The sequence below is a fragment of the Lithobates pipiens genome, unplaced genomic scaffold (genome assembly GCF_037356315.1).
Source record: "Lithobates pipiens isolate NorthernLeopardFrog02 unplaced genomic scaffold, aLitPip1_a1.2 Scaffold_19, whole genome shotgun sequence".
In the NCBI taxonomy this organism is placed as follows: Eukaryota; Metazoa; Chordata; class Amphibia; order Anura; family Ranidae; genus Lithobates; species Lithobates pipiens.
Genome location: NW_027507764.1, coordinates 84,856,063 through 84,872,806, shown reverse-complemented (window position 1 = coordinate 84,872,806; position 16,744 = coordinate 84,856,063). Strand labels below are relative to the sequence as shown.

At 42.6% G+C, this 16,744-nt stretch overlaps 1 protein-coding gene across 5 annotated transcripts in view; it reads left to right on the top strand.

The window, feature by feature from the left end:
• Positions 1–16,744, top strand: part of LOC143996134 (protein nucleotidyltransferase YdiU-like) — a 120,126-nt gene that overhangs the window by 3,009 nt on the left and 100,373 nt on the right. For all 5 annotated transcript variants that reach the window (XM_077490999.1, XM_077490998.1, XM_077491002.1 and 2 more), the window contains exons 2-7: positions 2,219–2,524; positions 4,988–5,106; positions 11,637–11,765; positions 11,975–12,039; positions 12,192–12,248; positions 13,510–13,608. In XM_077490999.1, coding sequence (XP_077347125.1) covers positions 2,296–2,524; positions 4,988–5,106; positions 11,637–11,765; positions 11,975–12,039; positions 12,192–12,248; positions 13,510–13,608 — 698 coding nt within the window. In that variant the 5' untranslated portion in view covers positions 2,219–2,295. The remainder of the gene's footprint in view (positions 1–2,218; positions 2,525–4,987; positions 5,107–11,636; positions 11,766–11,974; positions 12,040–12,191; positions 12,249–13,509; positions 13,609–16,744) is intronic.

Below are 16,744 nucleotides of genomic sequence, written 5' to 3'. Positions count from 1 at the left end.
AGATGGCACTGATAGGCAGCACTGGTAATGACGCACTGATTAATTTATAGAAGGCAATGTGTGCACCGATGGGTGGTACTGTGGGCACTGATGGGTGGTACTGGTAGGTACCTCCACGATCGCAGGCCACTTAAGCACTGGAGGTCCAGGGACGCCCTCCCGGAAGATGAAGTACGCACTGTACCCGTCTTTCAGCTATAGCGCAGATGGCAAGTGGTTTAGGTTTGACCTCATAGTATACGGTTTTGGTAAATCTAAAGGAAAAAATCTACAGAAAATTGTAAAGTGTGTATCCAGCTTTACTGTTGCCATTCTGTCATCTGGAACCAGTCTGCCCATTCTCGCTGACACCAACAAGGCATTTCCCCCCACACAATTTGCGCTCACTGGATATTTTCTCTTTTTCAGACAATTCTCTGTAAACCCTACAGATGGTTGTGCGTGAAATTCGCAGTAGATCAGCAGTTTTTGAAATAATCAGACCAACCCGTCTGGTACCAACAACAATGCCACATTCAAAGTCACTTAAAGTGGTTGTAAACCCTCCCCCACAACTTTGTCCCATTTAAATCAGCATAAAAAAACCCTAATGAACACTGCTTGTAGATATCTCCTTACTTGCTTAGTACTGTTGTAATCCTTGTTGTTCTGTAGAATGAAGTCACTGAGCATGCCCATATCTCCCCTGATTTAAGGCACACTCGCTATGTCTTATCTATCTGTTCCTACGGCACAACACTGAACTCTGCTAATCACTCAGAGCTTCCTTCTACACACCATTTGACCATGTGACATGACATACAGTCTAAATGTGGCCATTACTGCAGTCTTATAAGCTGAAGCTGATAAGTCTGACAAAGGGAAACATTAGACATAGGCACAAGTAAATACTATGAAATAAACAAGTAAGCTATGAACAGGGAAGCAGGGTTGCCATAGAAACGTTGGATTAAGAAGAAGGCTTCGTTAACAGTACAGGAAGTGGGCGGAAATACACTCCACTGTGGACTCAGAAAACAATACTTAATATGGTAGCGCTGCCTAAACCCTGAAAACAAGTTTTTTAAAGTTTCTTTAAACAGTAAGTAAAATGCGATTCGGGCTGGATTACAGTGGCTATAGTCTAATAATGACTTATTATAATGGACTAAATGAAAAGAAGCATCAGAGTGGGAGAGTTTACTTCCTCTTTAAATCCCCTTTTTTCCCCCATTCTGATGCTCAGTTTGAACCTCAGCAAGTTGTCTTCCCCACATCTAGATGCCTAAATGCAATAAGTTGCTAACATGTGATTGGGTGATTAGCAATTCGTGTTACCAAGCAGTTGAACAGGTGTACCTAATAAAGTGGCTGGTGAGTGTATATGTGTGTGTATATATATATATATATATATATATATATACATACCTTTTTGTTTCTCTCAAGACCTCCTGCTCTGTAGTCTCTCATCTTCTCCTCCCATTCTCACCTCCAGGACTTCTCCAGAGCCTCTGCATGCTCTGGAACTCCTTACCCCAATCCGTCCAACTATCTCCCATTCTGTTCACCTTTTGGGCTATCCTTGAAAACCCATCTCTTCAGAGAGGCCTATTCTGCCTCTACATAATAAAGCTGAACTTTTACTTTCTCCATCAGCTCCTCCCCCGCAATTGTTACCTTTTGTATCCCTTGACTATTACTTTTTAGGACTTATTCACATGTGATTTGATCTTCACGTTCGGATTGCTCTTCAGAGAGCATTTGACAGGCAGTGAGAAGGCACTGTATCGTCTCCTCACCGTCTGATTTACCCCTTGCGTATAGTTGCAGGGCACTTGCAGAAAGACCCTAGTGACTTGAATGGGTTGCGCCAGTTGGGCACTACACCTGTCAAAAGCAACAGGAGGTATAGTTCCCACCACAGCATGTGTACGCCCTTAGGTGCTGCCTCTGCAGCTAAAAGCGGAACTTAAAAAAAATGCAGCTCAATTGTGAGGTTTTACTGCCCCTCAACCACTAGTGCAAACAAGCCTTTAAATTATAAGCTCTAGCAAGCTCAGCCCTCTGACTCTTGTATTGAATTGTACTGTGCAGTCTGCTCTCATACTGTAAAGCACTGCACAAACTGATGGTGTTATGTAAATCCTGTATAATAATAGTAAAATATATACAGTATATACTGTACACACACACATCTGTTACTGTACTTACCCTTTTCTCTGATTATTTTGTATTCCAGGTGGAGGACTGCTGGGGGGAGTGATAACAATGGTTCGGACAGAGATTTCCTATTGGATGCAGTTTTGAGGATTTGTGATGTCAAACAAATGGTTGAGTTCCGGCATGTTGCTGAGTATAGCCGTCATGTGTCTGTGGACACTGTGGAGGACAAGTTGCTTGGCCTGGACTGCTCACCCCATATTAAGTACAAAGAACATTAGAAGTGCATTCCTGCAATATGCACTGAACAGCTCTGAGCACTGTGTAATAAAGAGTAAAGTGTCTTCTATGAATTTATGGAGCGTGTCAGTGGAAGATGTCCTAGGTAAACAAATTCTTTAAAAGAAACATGGGGCTGTCCTTCTGAAGGTGCTATCTGCTCTCTATCTGCTGTCTATGTGCTCTCCATCTGTTCTCCATCTGCTCTCCACCTGCTCCTCTGGCTTCAATAGGTTGAGTGGCTGGCCTCCATCTAGAATGTATATAAGGACTTCTAAATTTCCTCCGATGTTTCTGGACTCCATACTCGTTTTAGGTTAGTGATTCAAGTATAAGGCCCCATACACACTATTGCCCCGTACACACGGTCAGATTTTCCAACTGAAAATGTTCGATGTGAGTTTGTTGTCAGAAATTCCGACCGTGTGTAGGCTCCATCGGACATTTTCCGTTGGAATTTCCGACACAAAATTTGAGATCTGGATCTCAAATTTCCCGACATAAAAAAATCCGTTGTCGGAAATTCCGATTGTGTGTACACAATTCCGACGCACAAAGTTCCACGCATGCTCAGAATCAACAGAAGAGCTGCACTGGCTATTGAACTTGATTTTTCTTGGCTCGTCGTACGTGTTGTATGTCAGTGCGCTTTTGACGTTCGCAATTTCCAACCGACTTTGTGTGACCGTGTGTATGCAAGACAAGTTTGAGCCAACATCCATTGGAAAAAATCAATGGATTTTGTTGTCAGAATGTCCGATCGTGTGTACGGGGCATATTACATTTTCTGCAGATTTTTGTCTTCGGATTTACCAAAACCATATAATATGAGGTCAAACCTTAAGAGTTTCAAATTGTATGCAATCAGACAGGCCCTTGCACTACATGGTTTTGGTAAATCTGAAGACAAAAATATGCAGAAAATCTAATAGTGTGTATGGTGTCTAAACCTCGTACACACTGTCTGATTGTTGGGCGACCAAGTATCTGATTTTTGTCAAAAGCGCGTGTGCAGGATTTTGTCTAGCATACTAACTATCCGCAAATTATCGTTTGACAAACATGAACGTAGTGACGTACTACGAGAGTATAAAGAGGAAGTTAATTTCTCAAGCGGGCCCCTTCTGCTAATTTCGTGTTAGTAGAAGTTTGGTGAGTGATTCACCATTTTCAGATCGTGCAAAACAAAGGCCTTTTAAAATACATTTGGCATAACTACATCAGTAGCACCAGGAAAGCAGTTTCATTAATATCCCATTAAAGAAGATGAAAATGTGCGCTGCATTTCGAGATTTCATCAATTGCCACATCACAAATGTTAATTCTAGATTACGAATAGTAGTTTACAAGACCAAACTCATTCGTTTCTTGACTCCGATCATGCGTGTTTGTACTTTCGACTTTTGTGTGACAATTTCTGTACTGACCATCCAAAAATCAGACATTGAGTTCATATCGGACAAAAATGTTATAGGCTGCACATCCAGCTTTTGTCTGATGTAAAAGTCAAATTGGCTGTTGAAAAGCACCGTACTAATGGCGAATGGAGATCGTATGACCTTGTACACTTAAAAGTTTAAAGTAGAAATTGAATAGGTAAATAAAGTCCCAAAAATTCTCTTAGACAGAAAAAAAAAGTGATGTCATGTGTTGTAATGTATTTGTATTGTATTTTCAGATGTCAATTATACTGACTAAATAAAAATCATACGATCTGGTATTGTACGAGGACAATTTTCGTGCTTGTCTGGTTGAATAATATCGGATGAACTGTCGTGATCAGCTCTCGAAAGTAGTGCACACACGATCCGAAAATCATACGATTCTTCCTCAGACGACAGTTTTGGTACGATATTCGGATCGTGTGCATGGGCCATAACGATCCAAAAATCCGCAGACAGCTCATCTTACAAATTTTCCCTGATGTACGAGTACTAAGAGCCAGTGGATTAGTATAGCAGCCAGTCAACTAGCTTTGTAAGTATTAAAGTGGTTGTAAAGTGAGAAGTTTTTTTTTTTTATCTTAACTTACCTGAGCTCCATCCTGATCCTGTGATGCTGCAGGAGTGTCTCAGCTGCCCTAGACTCTCCTTCCTCAATGCCTGAGACAGCAAAGCAGTGCCATTGGCTCCTGATGCTGTCAATCGAACCCAGTGAGCCAATGAGGAGAGAGAGAGGGCAGGGCCGGGTCGCGGCTCTGTGTCTTAATGGACACAGAGCTGCGGCTTGGTTCGGGTGCCCCCATAGCAAGCTGTTTGCTGTGGGGGCACTCAACAGGAGGGAGGGGCCAGGAGAGCCGAAGAATGCTCAGGGAAGAGGGGGATCTTGGCTGCCCTGTGCAAAACCAACTGCACAGAGCAGGTAAGTATAACATGTTTGTTATTTTTAAACTAAGAAAAATGAGAATTTAGTATCACTTTAACCCACTCTAAAGTGGCAACAGGCACTTATAATGTTCTAAATAGCTATATGTAAAAGGGGCCAGCTTGAAGTGATCTAGCAGGATATCATTTTCTGACCAAAGTTCCACTTTAAGCGTTTTTTACTTTTTTTTTGTATAAACATGCAGGTGAATTGCCAATCGACCCTATTGAGGAAAACTACCTAAGAAAAGTGAAAGATTGTATCTTCTCTTATGTCTACCCAACTCCATTTGCCTCTGAGGTACAGCTTGTTGCTTTCTCTGAGGTATGTGTCCATATTTCATAATGTTTTCCTGCATGACAGAGACATTTTCTCCTTGTTGACACCAAGGCAGGCTCATGCACACAGGATGTTTTTTTTTTAATTCTCCTAGAAGCCAGCAGCTTTTTGCAGAAAAAACTCCTGGCGCTTGTAAAAGTCTCTATCACGTTTACAAGCACTTAGGCCAGTTTCACGCTGGTGGCGGTGCGGGTGCCAGAGTTTTAGTGGCGCTATTTGCCCGCTATCGGGGCAATTTTAACCCCCGCTAGCAGCCGAAAAAGGGTTAAAGCCGCCCACAAAGTGCTGCTGCAGCAGTAGCGGTATAGCTGTGCTGCCCCATTGATTTCAATGGACAGGAGCGGTGTGTATACACCTCTCCATCACCGCTCCAAAGATGCTGCTAGCAGGACTTTTTTTGGTGTCCTTTTGGAGATGTGCAGTTGCTTCAGTGAGTGTGTCATTTCCGAGCGCATGCGCAGGATCAAAGTAAATCGCAGCTCTGGGCCAATCACAGCGCAGGAGCCGTGATACCCAGAAGTAACCCCCAGGAGTGATGTCGGCCACCGGAGCATTGTATGAAGGAGTGGGATCGCGCGCGTGCCCACACAGCCCCGATGCTCTCGTGTCACCCGGACACGGTGAATCGCGGATCGGCAGGAGGGCTCTGTGATTGGCCCTCCTGATCACATGATGGGCGTGTCCAATCACAGCCGTCATGTGATGTAAACAAACAGCTGGTTGCTAGGCAATCGGCTCTCCTCACACAGAAGTCGTCGCTGAGGAGAGGAGAGCAGATCGTTGCAGCCGGCTGGTGATCAGTGAGTATGAGCTGTTTTTTACAGCTTTTTACTCACTGATCACAAGTCTAGTGTAAAACACACATGTCCCCAAAACACACCTGTCCCCAAATAATAAAAACACATGTCCCCCACATATGTCCCACTAAAATCACGTCCCAATGATTATCTGCACACATATGTCCGTGATCGCCTGCACACATCTCTACATGATCATTTGCGTACATATGTTCGTGATCACACAAACCAATTATTATACACTTAACGGAATTTTTTTTTACCAAAACATGTAGCAGAATACATTTTGGGTTAAATTTATGACAAAATTAGATTTTATTGGATTCCTTTTAAAATAGAAAGAAGAAAATATAAGGTTTTTTCCAAATTTCTCCCTGTTTTTTCTCTTATATCGCAAAAAATAAAAAACGGAGTCATGAATAAATACCACCATAATAAAGCTCTATTTGTGCAAACAAAATAATAAAAATTTCATTTGGATACAGCGTAGCATGACCGCGCAATTGTCATTGAAAATCCGAGAGCGCTGAAAGCTGAAAATTGGGCTGGGAAGGAAGGGGGCGAAAGTGCCCTGTATTGTAGTGGTTAAAGTGGGTTTACAACCACTTTAAACAGAGGCAAAGATGGCAGCTTCCTTGGCTGAAACCGATCGGGGGGTTACTTACACTTTAAATAGTAGTTGGGATAAGCAAACATTGTCTAAAGTCATGTTTATGCTTCCTTGAATATTGATGTGCTTTGTGCATTTCTTCCAAATTTGTTCTGCAATCCAGTGTGAGACCTTCCCTCTGTGTAAAAGATTCCTGTAATAAAGACCGGTCAGTGCTAGTCTCTCTGCTTGTGCAGGGTGACTGGTATTTTCTTCGCCCCCTCCTGTATTTTTCTGTAGGCAGAATTATTTAGTCAATCAGTTCACTTACTTTTTCCCCCAGAACTGTGAATTTTTAATGTGTGTGTGTGTTCAATAAAGACATAAGAAATTGTATGTGTGTGTGTGTGTGTGTGTGTGTGTGTGTGTGTTATCCACTTAAGCACATTGTGTTTGTCTTATGTTGTTACTTAGATGAAGATCAGATCACATTTTATAGCATATTACTGCAGAAAACCGAGGGGTTCACATACTTTTTATTGACACTGTATATTTAAATGTGAGTTAATTAGCCTGAAGAAGTTCAGCTTTAAAGCAAAACTATGACCTTCCATTAAAAAAAAATATGTAGCAGTTAATTATAAGTATATCCTACAAGTACCGCAAATACTCATTGAGCCTGTTATTGAATTCAACCTTATGCAACTTATTGTATTTTGTTTGGCAATGATGATTCACATTTCCTGAATTCAAAGCAGCATTGCCAGTCTAGAGTAAGCTGTTCCTGCCATCCTACCCACAATGTCCTGGGAATTTGTTTTCAAATATAAGGGGCTTGTTCACACCATGTTGGTTGAGTTGCATTTTCCTGCACACCACTGCACATATATGGTTTGAACAGGGTACATAGAAAATATCTGTGATGGCTTGCTAGAAACCTCTCAATGTATTTCTCTGCATTAGTCTTCTCTCAGTATATATGTATAGGGCAATTTGGCTAAAGTGTCATTTAATAAACATTTGATCCGCAAGGCCTTCAAGAAACAGTGATTTTTTTTTCAGACCAGCTCCAGATGCTTTCATCAAAGATTTTACTGGTGGCAAAAGTACTCCTCTTTCCCAGTCGGAAAAAGCCTAAGGTGCAGACTACTAAATGATGCCCCTCTCTGAGCATTAAAAAGCATCTCTTTTTAATCGCCATACTCTTCATACTTCTCAACAGCCAAAAAAGTCTTCACTTTTTATCATTTGCGTCCAACAATGCGATTCTGAGACACTGGAAATATGACATTTACTCCCAATTGAATGATGTGCTGAACTAACCCGCCTCCAGCACCTAGAAGAATTGATAGCCCAACTCCAGTGACAGGTATCCCACATGAGTAACCACATGAACTATTTGGATTGTTTTCTTGGGTTCCCCACAATTCAAAACAATTCTCTCATAAATCCATAAATGTCTAATATAAACCCATATGTCTGGGGGGTTTGCCTCCCCACCCTGGCACCCAAAGCCTTCATCCCTCCCTCAAGCTTGTCTTCCACTTAACTGCATCTAGCCTTAAACCCTCTATCTCCAAGAAATGTTTTATATTTTGGATGGATTTTCAAAGGTACCAAATATAACACAAAGTTTAAAATGTCATAATTTTATTTGTACAAAAGATTAAAAGGAAACAACAAATCTTATAATGCAGTATAATTATAAAAAGAATAGGTCGTTATTAACATGATCATCTAGTAACCTAAACCATTGTTATAGGTCAGTAAACACTGCTTGTGCACCTGTATTAAAGACCCAACTTGTTTCAACTCAAGAGTCTTCTTCAGGGTTTAAAAAACATGATGGTGCCTAGAAACCATGTGGTACCTTATTTTCTGATTCTAGCATTATTATTATTATACACAATTTATATAGCGCCAACAGTTTACGCAGCGCTTTACAATGTATGGGGGGGAGGGGGGCAACACAATTGCAGTACAATACAAAAGGTACAGGAGGGCCCTGCTCGTAGAGCTTCCATTCTAAAGGGAGGGGGTGGTGGTACAAAAGGTGCAGAGAATGATTTGATGGGGGTGGCTCAGGGACAGTTAGGTGGGTGTGGGATTGGCTTCCCTGAATAAATGAGTTTACAGGGAACTCCTAAAGGTGGACAGGGTAGGGGCTGATCAGACAGGGAGACTGGGGCAGGGAGTTCCAGAGGATGGAAGAGGCTCTGGAGAAGTCTTGAAGGTGAGCATGAGAGGAGGTAACAAGGGAGCTAGAAAGCAGGAGGTCCTGGGAGGAGTGGAGGGGACGATTTGGGTGATATCTGCAGATGAGGTTGGCGATGTAGATGGGGGCGAAGTTGTGGATGGCTCTGTATGTTATGGTTAGCATTTTGGATTTTACACCGTGGGGTAGGGGAAGCTAGTGAAGGGATTGGCAGAGAGGGGCAGCAGTCACGGAACGATTAGTGAGGTGTATTAGTCTAGCAGCAGTATTCATAATAGACTGAAGGGGGATAGCCTGCTTAAGGGTAGGCCATTAAGAAGAGAGTTGCAGAAGTCAAGGCGGGAAATAATCAAGGAGTGAACAAGTTGCTTTGTGGTGTCATTAGTCAGGAAGGGTTAAATTCTGGAGATGTTGCGGAGGTGAAGGCGGCAGGATTTAGCCAGTGATTGGATATGGGGGCTGAAGGAGAGGTCAGAGTCAATGATTACACCCAGGACCCTGGCATGTGCGGAGGGACCAATGGTTGTGTTGTTGATATTAATGGTGAAGACACGGGGGGGGGGGGGGCGTGAAGGAGGAAATATAACAAGCTCAGTTTTGCATGTTAGCATGAACTCTGTTTTTCGTTTACTCTATCTCCTTCTTCCTTTACTTATCTCACATTCCCCCAATACATCGCATACTCTTTTTCTCTGACTCCATAGGCCAGGACAGCCCAATTTGATCTACTGTAGATCCTCTCGCAAAGCCGTGTAATGCAGACGGATAAAATAAACTCCAAGTGCTCTCTCGGGTCCATTCCAATGGTCGTCCTCCCTTTTTCATAATGCATGTTTACTTTGCAATGAGGACTTACCACACCATGTGTTAAGGCAGCCTTTTTTAACCGGGGTGCCTTGAGGTTTCTTAAGGGGTACTTTGGCAAAATGAATAAAAATTGCCCCAAAATTGTAAATAAAAGCCAGCAGATGGACAAAGCCTGCCTTTTTTAGTTGCACAAAGCCACATGTTTTTGTTGTGTACCACTACAACCTTCTAGTCGCTGGCATCCAAACAACAAAACACTGCCCTGCCCCTCTCTGTCAGCGCTGGGGTCATATTAGCTGATTGAGGTAGAAGACAAATAGTGGAATACTAGTCAATACCAGTATGCAAAAGTGTATTGGATGTGGGAAAAATAAATCACCTCTAACATTGGGTGTCCTACATGTGTGGATATTGATGTGTTATGTAATACTATTATGCCACGTACACACGACCGGACTTTCTGGCAGACTAGGTCCGACGGACTTTCGGCTGTGTTCCGACGGACTTTCCGAATGAACAGACTTGGCCACAAATGAACAGACTAAGTCCGTTCGAAAGTCTGTTTGTTTTGAACGGGATGACATAAGACAGGACTAAAAAAGGAAGTTCAATAGCCAGTAGCCAATCGCTTCTCTTGCGTCGTATTTGGTCCGTTGGGCTAGCATGCAGATGAACGGTTTTCCTGATAGGAATTGAGTCCGTCAGACAGATTTGAAACATGTTCTATTTCTAGGTCCATCTGATTTTTTTAAAATGAAAAACGATCGGTTTAGCCCACACATGATCGGATTGTCCAACGGACTGATTCCGTCGGACCTAGTCTGCCGGAAAGTCCGGTTGTGTGTACTCGGCATTTGAATCTCTTTTTTACATTTTAGAATGGGGTGCCTCGAGACTGTCCATAATTTTGGTGGGTGCCTTGAGATTTTGCAAAAGTTTAAAAGGTGCCTTGACTGAAAAAATGTTGAGAAACACTGTGTTAAGTTAGTTTCACTGTAAGCACTCCTGTAAAAAGAAAAAAAGCACCCCTTTAGATTCCCCACTCCCTAAACTTCGAAGCACCTCCAGGCCAGAAAGGTGTGCCCCAACTTTCTAGAGTGGGATGATGACTGTTAGCCATTCAGATGCTTTGATGCCTCATTGCAAGAAGTGTTGACCCACGGCTACAAATTTGGGTTTTAGTCCCTGCCCCCTCCTTTTTTGCTCATCTCAAGCCTATGGGGTTGATTTACCAAAACTGGAGAGTTCAAAATCTGGTGCACCTGTGCACGGTAGCCAATCAGCTTCTAAATTTAGCTTCCTCAATTAAGCTTTGCCCAAAAAAAATAAAAAATACAAATTAAAGCTGGTTTCTATGCAGATTTTGCACGAAGATTTAGTAAATCAACCCCAGTATATCCTTACAGACTGACAGATCTCCATCAGGTCCTCTCATTCCTTCTGGACAGAGGTGTTAAAGTCCTGGTCCGTGCTCTTGCTGCAGAACAGTTTTAGGGGTTTTACTCCAACCTTTTCACTGTTCCAAAACCCAAAAGAGTTTTGGGTACGTAAACCCTAATAAGGCACTTCTCTTATTTGGTTCATTTCTATCGGCTGAATATATCATTAATAGTGTTTTCTTATATCCGTTTGATGTGCAAAAGTACCAAAAATAAATATCTGTTAATCTTCTAGACATCTTGTCAATTGATGACCTCCTGTGCTCTCTGCCCGTACTCCAGTCTTAACAGATACATTATTCCCAGTTATCTCAGACACACCGCATCTCCAATCACGGTAAAGAGCCTATGACGTAGGCTCTTTACCCTGTGATCAGATGTGTCCAATCACAGCTGAACACAGTGTAAATAGGAAGTGTCAGTTATCGGCATTGCTCTACTTACGCTGACAGCACGTGAGTGGAGGAGAGTCGATGAGCAGCTTTCCTGATCAGCTATGCCCACCAGTGATGCAAATCAGTGCCAATCAGTGATGCCTGTCAGCGCCTCTTCATCAGTGCCACCTATCGATTATAGATTGATCAATAAACTTGCATGAAATCATTTTCAAAATAATATAACACTAATGTGAGAACGTAATAAGGCAATTGCATCCTTATTTTCCCCAGGATCTTCTGGAGGATCTGTTGGATCTTGACTCATCTGTTACAACCTCCATGGATTTTCTACAGTTTGTTAGTGGTAGTAAAACCATTCCAGGCTTTGTTCCATTGGCACATAGATATGGCGGTCACCAGGTAAGCATACATTCTACATTCATTTTTACAGATTGTGCACAAAGTTTTTTATTTTTTAACTCTCCCAATAATTGATGGTGCATAAAAAAGGTTGTTTTGCTGATTTCAGTTAAAAGTTCAGTTGGAGTTCAACCGCTGATTCTGATTCCATAATTAAAATAATCTATCAGTGTGTTTTTTTTTTGTTTTTTGTTTTTTCACCTCCATAGTTTGGCGTTTGGGCTGGTCAGTTGGGAGATGGAAGAGCACATTTAATAGCCACTTATATTAACAGGTAATGTATCCTCACTGTGTGTGTGTTCTTCAATACTGTATTCTTTGTCACAATATTTCTCCCATCCCTATCACTTTAATAAGACATACATTTGTTGCGTTATGTTTCATATATTCCTAGTTTTGTTAGCTCTTTAAAATGCTGTTTTTTAGGTTTGGAGAGAGGTGGGAACTGCAATTAAAGGGATCAGGGAAAACGCCATATTCCAGGTAATATTATCACAACTATGAAAAAGCGAGGAAGTAAAGTTGAAAGCACCACAGGAATAGAGCCTCAGGGATATAATACCAAGCAAGAAAGGAGACAATCAAAAAATTATAAAATTTACAAAAGTTTATTGCAAAATTGAGTAGAAAGAAGCCAATACAAAAAAGCCAGACACCTCCACCAAACACCATCTAAAAAGACAACATTGTTTGATCAAAGTGAAGTGTCTAGACACCATCCACATATACTCCACACATGCACGTCACATTGGCAAAATGCTGGTATGAAATGGAAAAAAAAAAGGGGGGGGTTATATAACGCACCACCTAATGGAGATTCATGGACTCAGCAATGAATGGAACCGATAATGAGCATCAATGAGTGATGAAAAAACAGCACAGCGGCCGTAAGTCAGAAATGTGAATACAAGTAGCATTGGTCCCTCAGAATAAGCCTATGATGGCCAAGCTAGTCAATGCGATAAAACAGTCGCCACCAGGCAGCAACCGGAGGGAACCGTGGACACCAACTGGTATATCAGTCACTGGACACCCTGTGTAGGCATGGAAGTGGTGCAATAGCCTGCAGGCCTGTGATGTTCTGGGTGTACTGCAGAAGCCTGCAAATAAATGTCAAGTCCGTGGGGGGGCAAAATACAGTGTAGAAGTCTGCAGGTGAATGTCAAGCCCGCACCATCATGGAATAGCAGCAGATGGAAACAGTATATTTATGTGTCTGTGTCCATGTCTTGGCTGATGAAACCCACAAAGCGAGATGTCAGCTGTCAGCTATTGCTGTCACTGGTTTCAGCTCTTGACTGCTCCCATCAGCACCTGTCAGCTTCCCTTATAAAGGTAATGCGGCTCCCCGCAGAGATTAATGGTTCCAATCCAGGAATATGGTGGAGCGACTGTGCTGGGCGAGCTGTCCAGGACTTGGGAGTCAATGCACCTTACGGTCAGGCAAGTCTATCCATGCTGTATTATCCAGGCTGTGATAGAGACATGTGGGAGTATGAAACGGTGTCGGATGCACACGAGCATAACGCCAACACGTTTCGCTGGGCCCTCCCAGCTTCGACAGGAATATTATCACAGCTACTTCAGCAACCAGATTAAAATATATGTATAGCATTACACATACAGATTCAGTTTCTTTCTTAAAAACTATTATGTGTGTCTTTGTTCCTGCTATACACTGTAATAATGTACCTCCCACTGTATACAAATGTAGAACTGTAATAATGCTGGTCTGTCATTGCAGGGATGGTGATGGGAGAGCTGTACTCCGCTCTTCTATAAGAGAGTTCCTGTGTAGTGAGGCCATGCATTACTTGGGAATTCCCACCAGCAGGGCTGCCAGGTATATGTTTAAAGCATTTGTTACTCCAACCCTTCATATTCCTGATATGTGCCTGCTGTACCATGTACTTGTATGAGAAAGTATTCTGTCTTTTTGTATTGCTTCCTTTATGGGAAATCCCTGGTGTTCCTGCTAGTCCCCTTGCTTTCCTCATAAAAACTGACCACACTAAGCAGGAGAGCACTTCGTGGTCAGTTCTCTAGCTATGCTAAGAACTCAGTATGCTCTCCTCCAGGGATCAGACTTGTCAGTGTGCTGCAGTTTCTTCTCCCTCAGCTCTTATGCAGCTGAGAACAGAGGGAATGTTATCACTTATAAAAAAGGGACAAAAGGGTATTTATATATTTTATCTATAAACAAATGTTTTGCCTGTCATTTCTGTTTTAAACTGGGTTATTTATTTTCTTACATCAGGGGACACAGAGCCATAGTAATAACTATGTGGGTTATATCGGCATATCAGGTGCTGGACACTGGCACGCGCCTTAAGGCGTGTACTTCCCCTATATAACCCCTCCCATTACTGGGAGTCCTCAGTTTTTTCGCCAGTGTCTAAGGTGTTGGGCACATGTAAGGATGTATGTACTGAGCTCCACGGGCAGTAATCCTTTGATGAGAGCCAGCCATCCTGACCGGATCCGTTCTGATGTCTCCGTAATGGACTAAATGAATGGTACCCAGGCCTCGTCATCCGAAGACACGAGGTTTTGCTTGCGAATGCTATTAAGCTGGGCCCTGGGATCCAGTACTTTTCGGTAGTAAGGCCAATAAAAGTTTACTGGCAGGGTCTTCTCGCAGGTCCAGGATTGTGGGATTACCTGAGTGTACCCCTGTTCCTGAAGGTTTCCTTTCAAGGTCTCGGAGCCTACCGTGAAGGACGAAGATTGGATTTTTTATCTCTGATAAAGCCCTGCGGCGGAAAGTTAGCGGAGATTTTCTGCAAGGAATCTCTCCTTCCATGTATTTATGTTGTCATGTCATGTCTATGTGTCACCACTGGGGGCTGTATTGAGCACGCACCATTCTGATGCTGGAAACAGCAGAAGCTCCACTCTCCTCTCTGTTCAAGCCAGCTCAGACCCTCAGGTATGAAGGCAGGTCTGATCACTTCCTGGACCCCCAGATTAGCGATTTTGATCTATTTGAATGCCAGCCAGCTGCCTTTTTTCTTTAAAAAAAAGGAAAAAAGTTTTTTTTGGGCAAGTCGCGGCCACTTGCTGAGTGGAGGATTTAACCCCCCCCATCCGCCATGATGCCAGTGCTTACGTGGGAGATTCGCTTCCCTGTTTAAAACGGGAAGGGGGCATTTTTGCGTGGGGGGGCGTGGCTAAACGGCGTCAGAGGCCGGCCACACATGTACTAAGTAGTTAGAGCTCTGCAAGAGAAGCTACTACTGTATAGCTAGGATTAATAGCAGTTATTACTGTACTATATCCTAGGAAGTGTTACATTCTTTTTCTGGTACTGCCTCTGCTTTGTACTGTAAGCTATGAGTGACAAAGGGACCAGGAACCCCTCTAATGGTTCTAAGGGGTTAATGGTATACAACAAACTAAAAACCCTTCCAAAAGAATGTCTTCCTCCCCGGGAGGTAAAAAGAAAAATACGGCCAGTCAGATGAAGCCGTCAAGGGTAGAACGCTTCTGCCCCTGTGGATTTCATACAAACAGGTTTTTCTTCTACCATTTAAAAGATTATTGCTATGATGTCTCTCCATAGTAGGACTAAAAATAGCAGATTCCCATCTAGTCTTCTGGGCTCGTTTGTTGAGGTGCAGGAGGCTGGGGATCAGGTAGCTCTTCCCAAATATTGGAAGATACTTATTTTTCCTCTTCAGATGATACTAACAGGGAGGGAGTAGCCGCACAAATCAGGTGTTAGTCTACTCCCTTACTTAACCCTTTTGTTGCCTGCCACAGGCTCTTGAGGTATCTACCTCTAATAGGGTTCATTTGAACCTCCCCCACTTGGGAGTCCATTTAACATGGTGTCCTATGGAACAAGTTCTGTAGTGCAAATCTGCAAAATGCAAAAAGCACTAAAAAGGCAATGTATTGTGAATGGGAACATTTTTATGAAAGAAATGGGGAGTTCCAGCTATTCAGGAATGATGTGCAGGTTAATCCTAAAAAAAAGGTTCAATGATTAGAAGTGAATAAATACAGCGAACAAAGTAATATTGGGAAATAATGAGACTTATATAGAAGCGGGTGAAACCATTCTTAACATACAAAGATGACCCGTAAAAAATAAAGCATATAAATATAAAATAAGAAAATTTGCAGATAAAAATGAGCCCGCATGCTGGAAAATATATAGTTGTGCGTAAGGTGTAATCACAAAGTGCAAATCGTGCATAAACTCAGTCCACAAAATAGGCAGCTCTAAGAGTAAGAGTAATCAACTATTGATAAGTTAAAAAAATAAAATAATAAGTGATTAAATGAATCCGCAAAAAAGTTCAAATGTTCAACAAAAGCAAAAAATAAATCTCTTAAAATGCACGGTGCATTAAAGTGGTTGTATAGCCCTTTTTGGGACTTTTACCTACAGGAAAGCCTATAACAAGGCTTACCTGTAGGTAAAAAAAAATCTCCTAAACCTGTATGGTTCAGGAGATATTCCCCTCGCAATGCGCCGCTGACTGCAGCGGCGCATGCACACAGGGTATCCCCGGCTGAAAGCCCGGCAGACTACGGACGCTGCCGGGAAGAAATCTCCCGCGCGCATGCGCGGGAGTGACGTTATCGCGGCTCCGGCCACTCACAGCGCTGGAGCCGCGATACGCCGAGAAACGCAGAGGGAGCATGTCAGCTCCCTCGGCGTGGATCGGGCCAGATGTCGGGGCCTCGTTCTAAGATAAGTATTTCATAATGAGCTAGTATGCGATGCATACTAGCTCATTAGGCCTTTTCCTTTGCAGGTAGAAAAAAACAAAACACATCAGCGGGTTTACTCCCGCTTTAATAATCTGTATCCAAAATCCAAAAGTGCTTGATGCCTATAAACAACATTCAAAAAAAGTGCTGTAGGTGGTGGGTGTCCTGTGCGGTCCTGCTTGGTAGGTATATGGGTGTCCCCTTACCTTACTGCTGTAAGGTTACAGCATGGATATATAGATCTTTATGGACCTTTG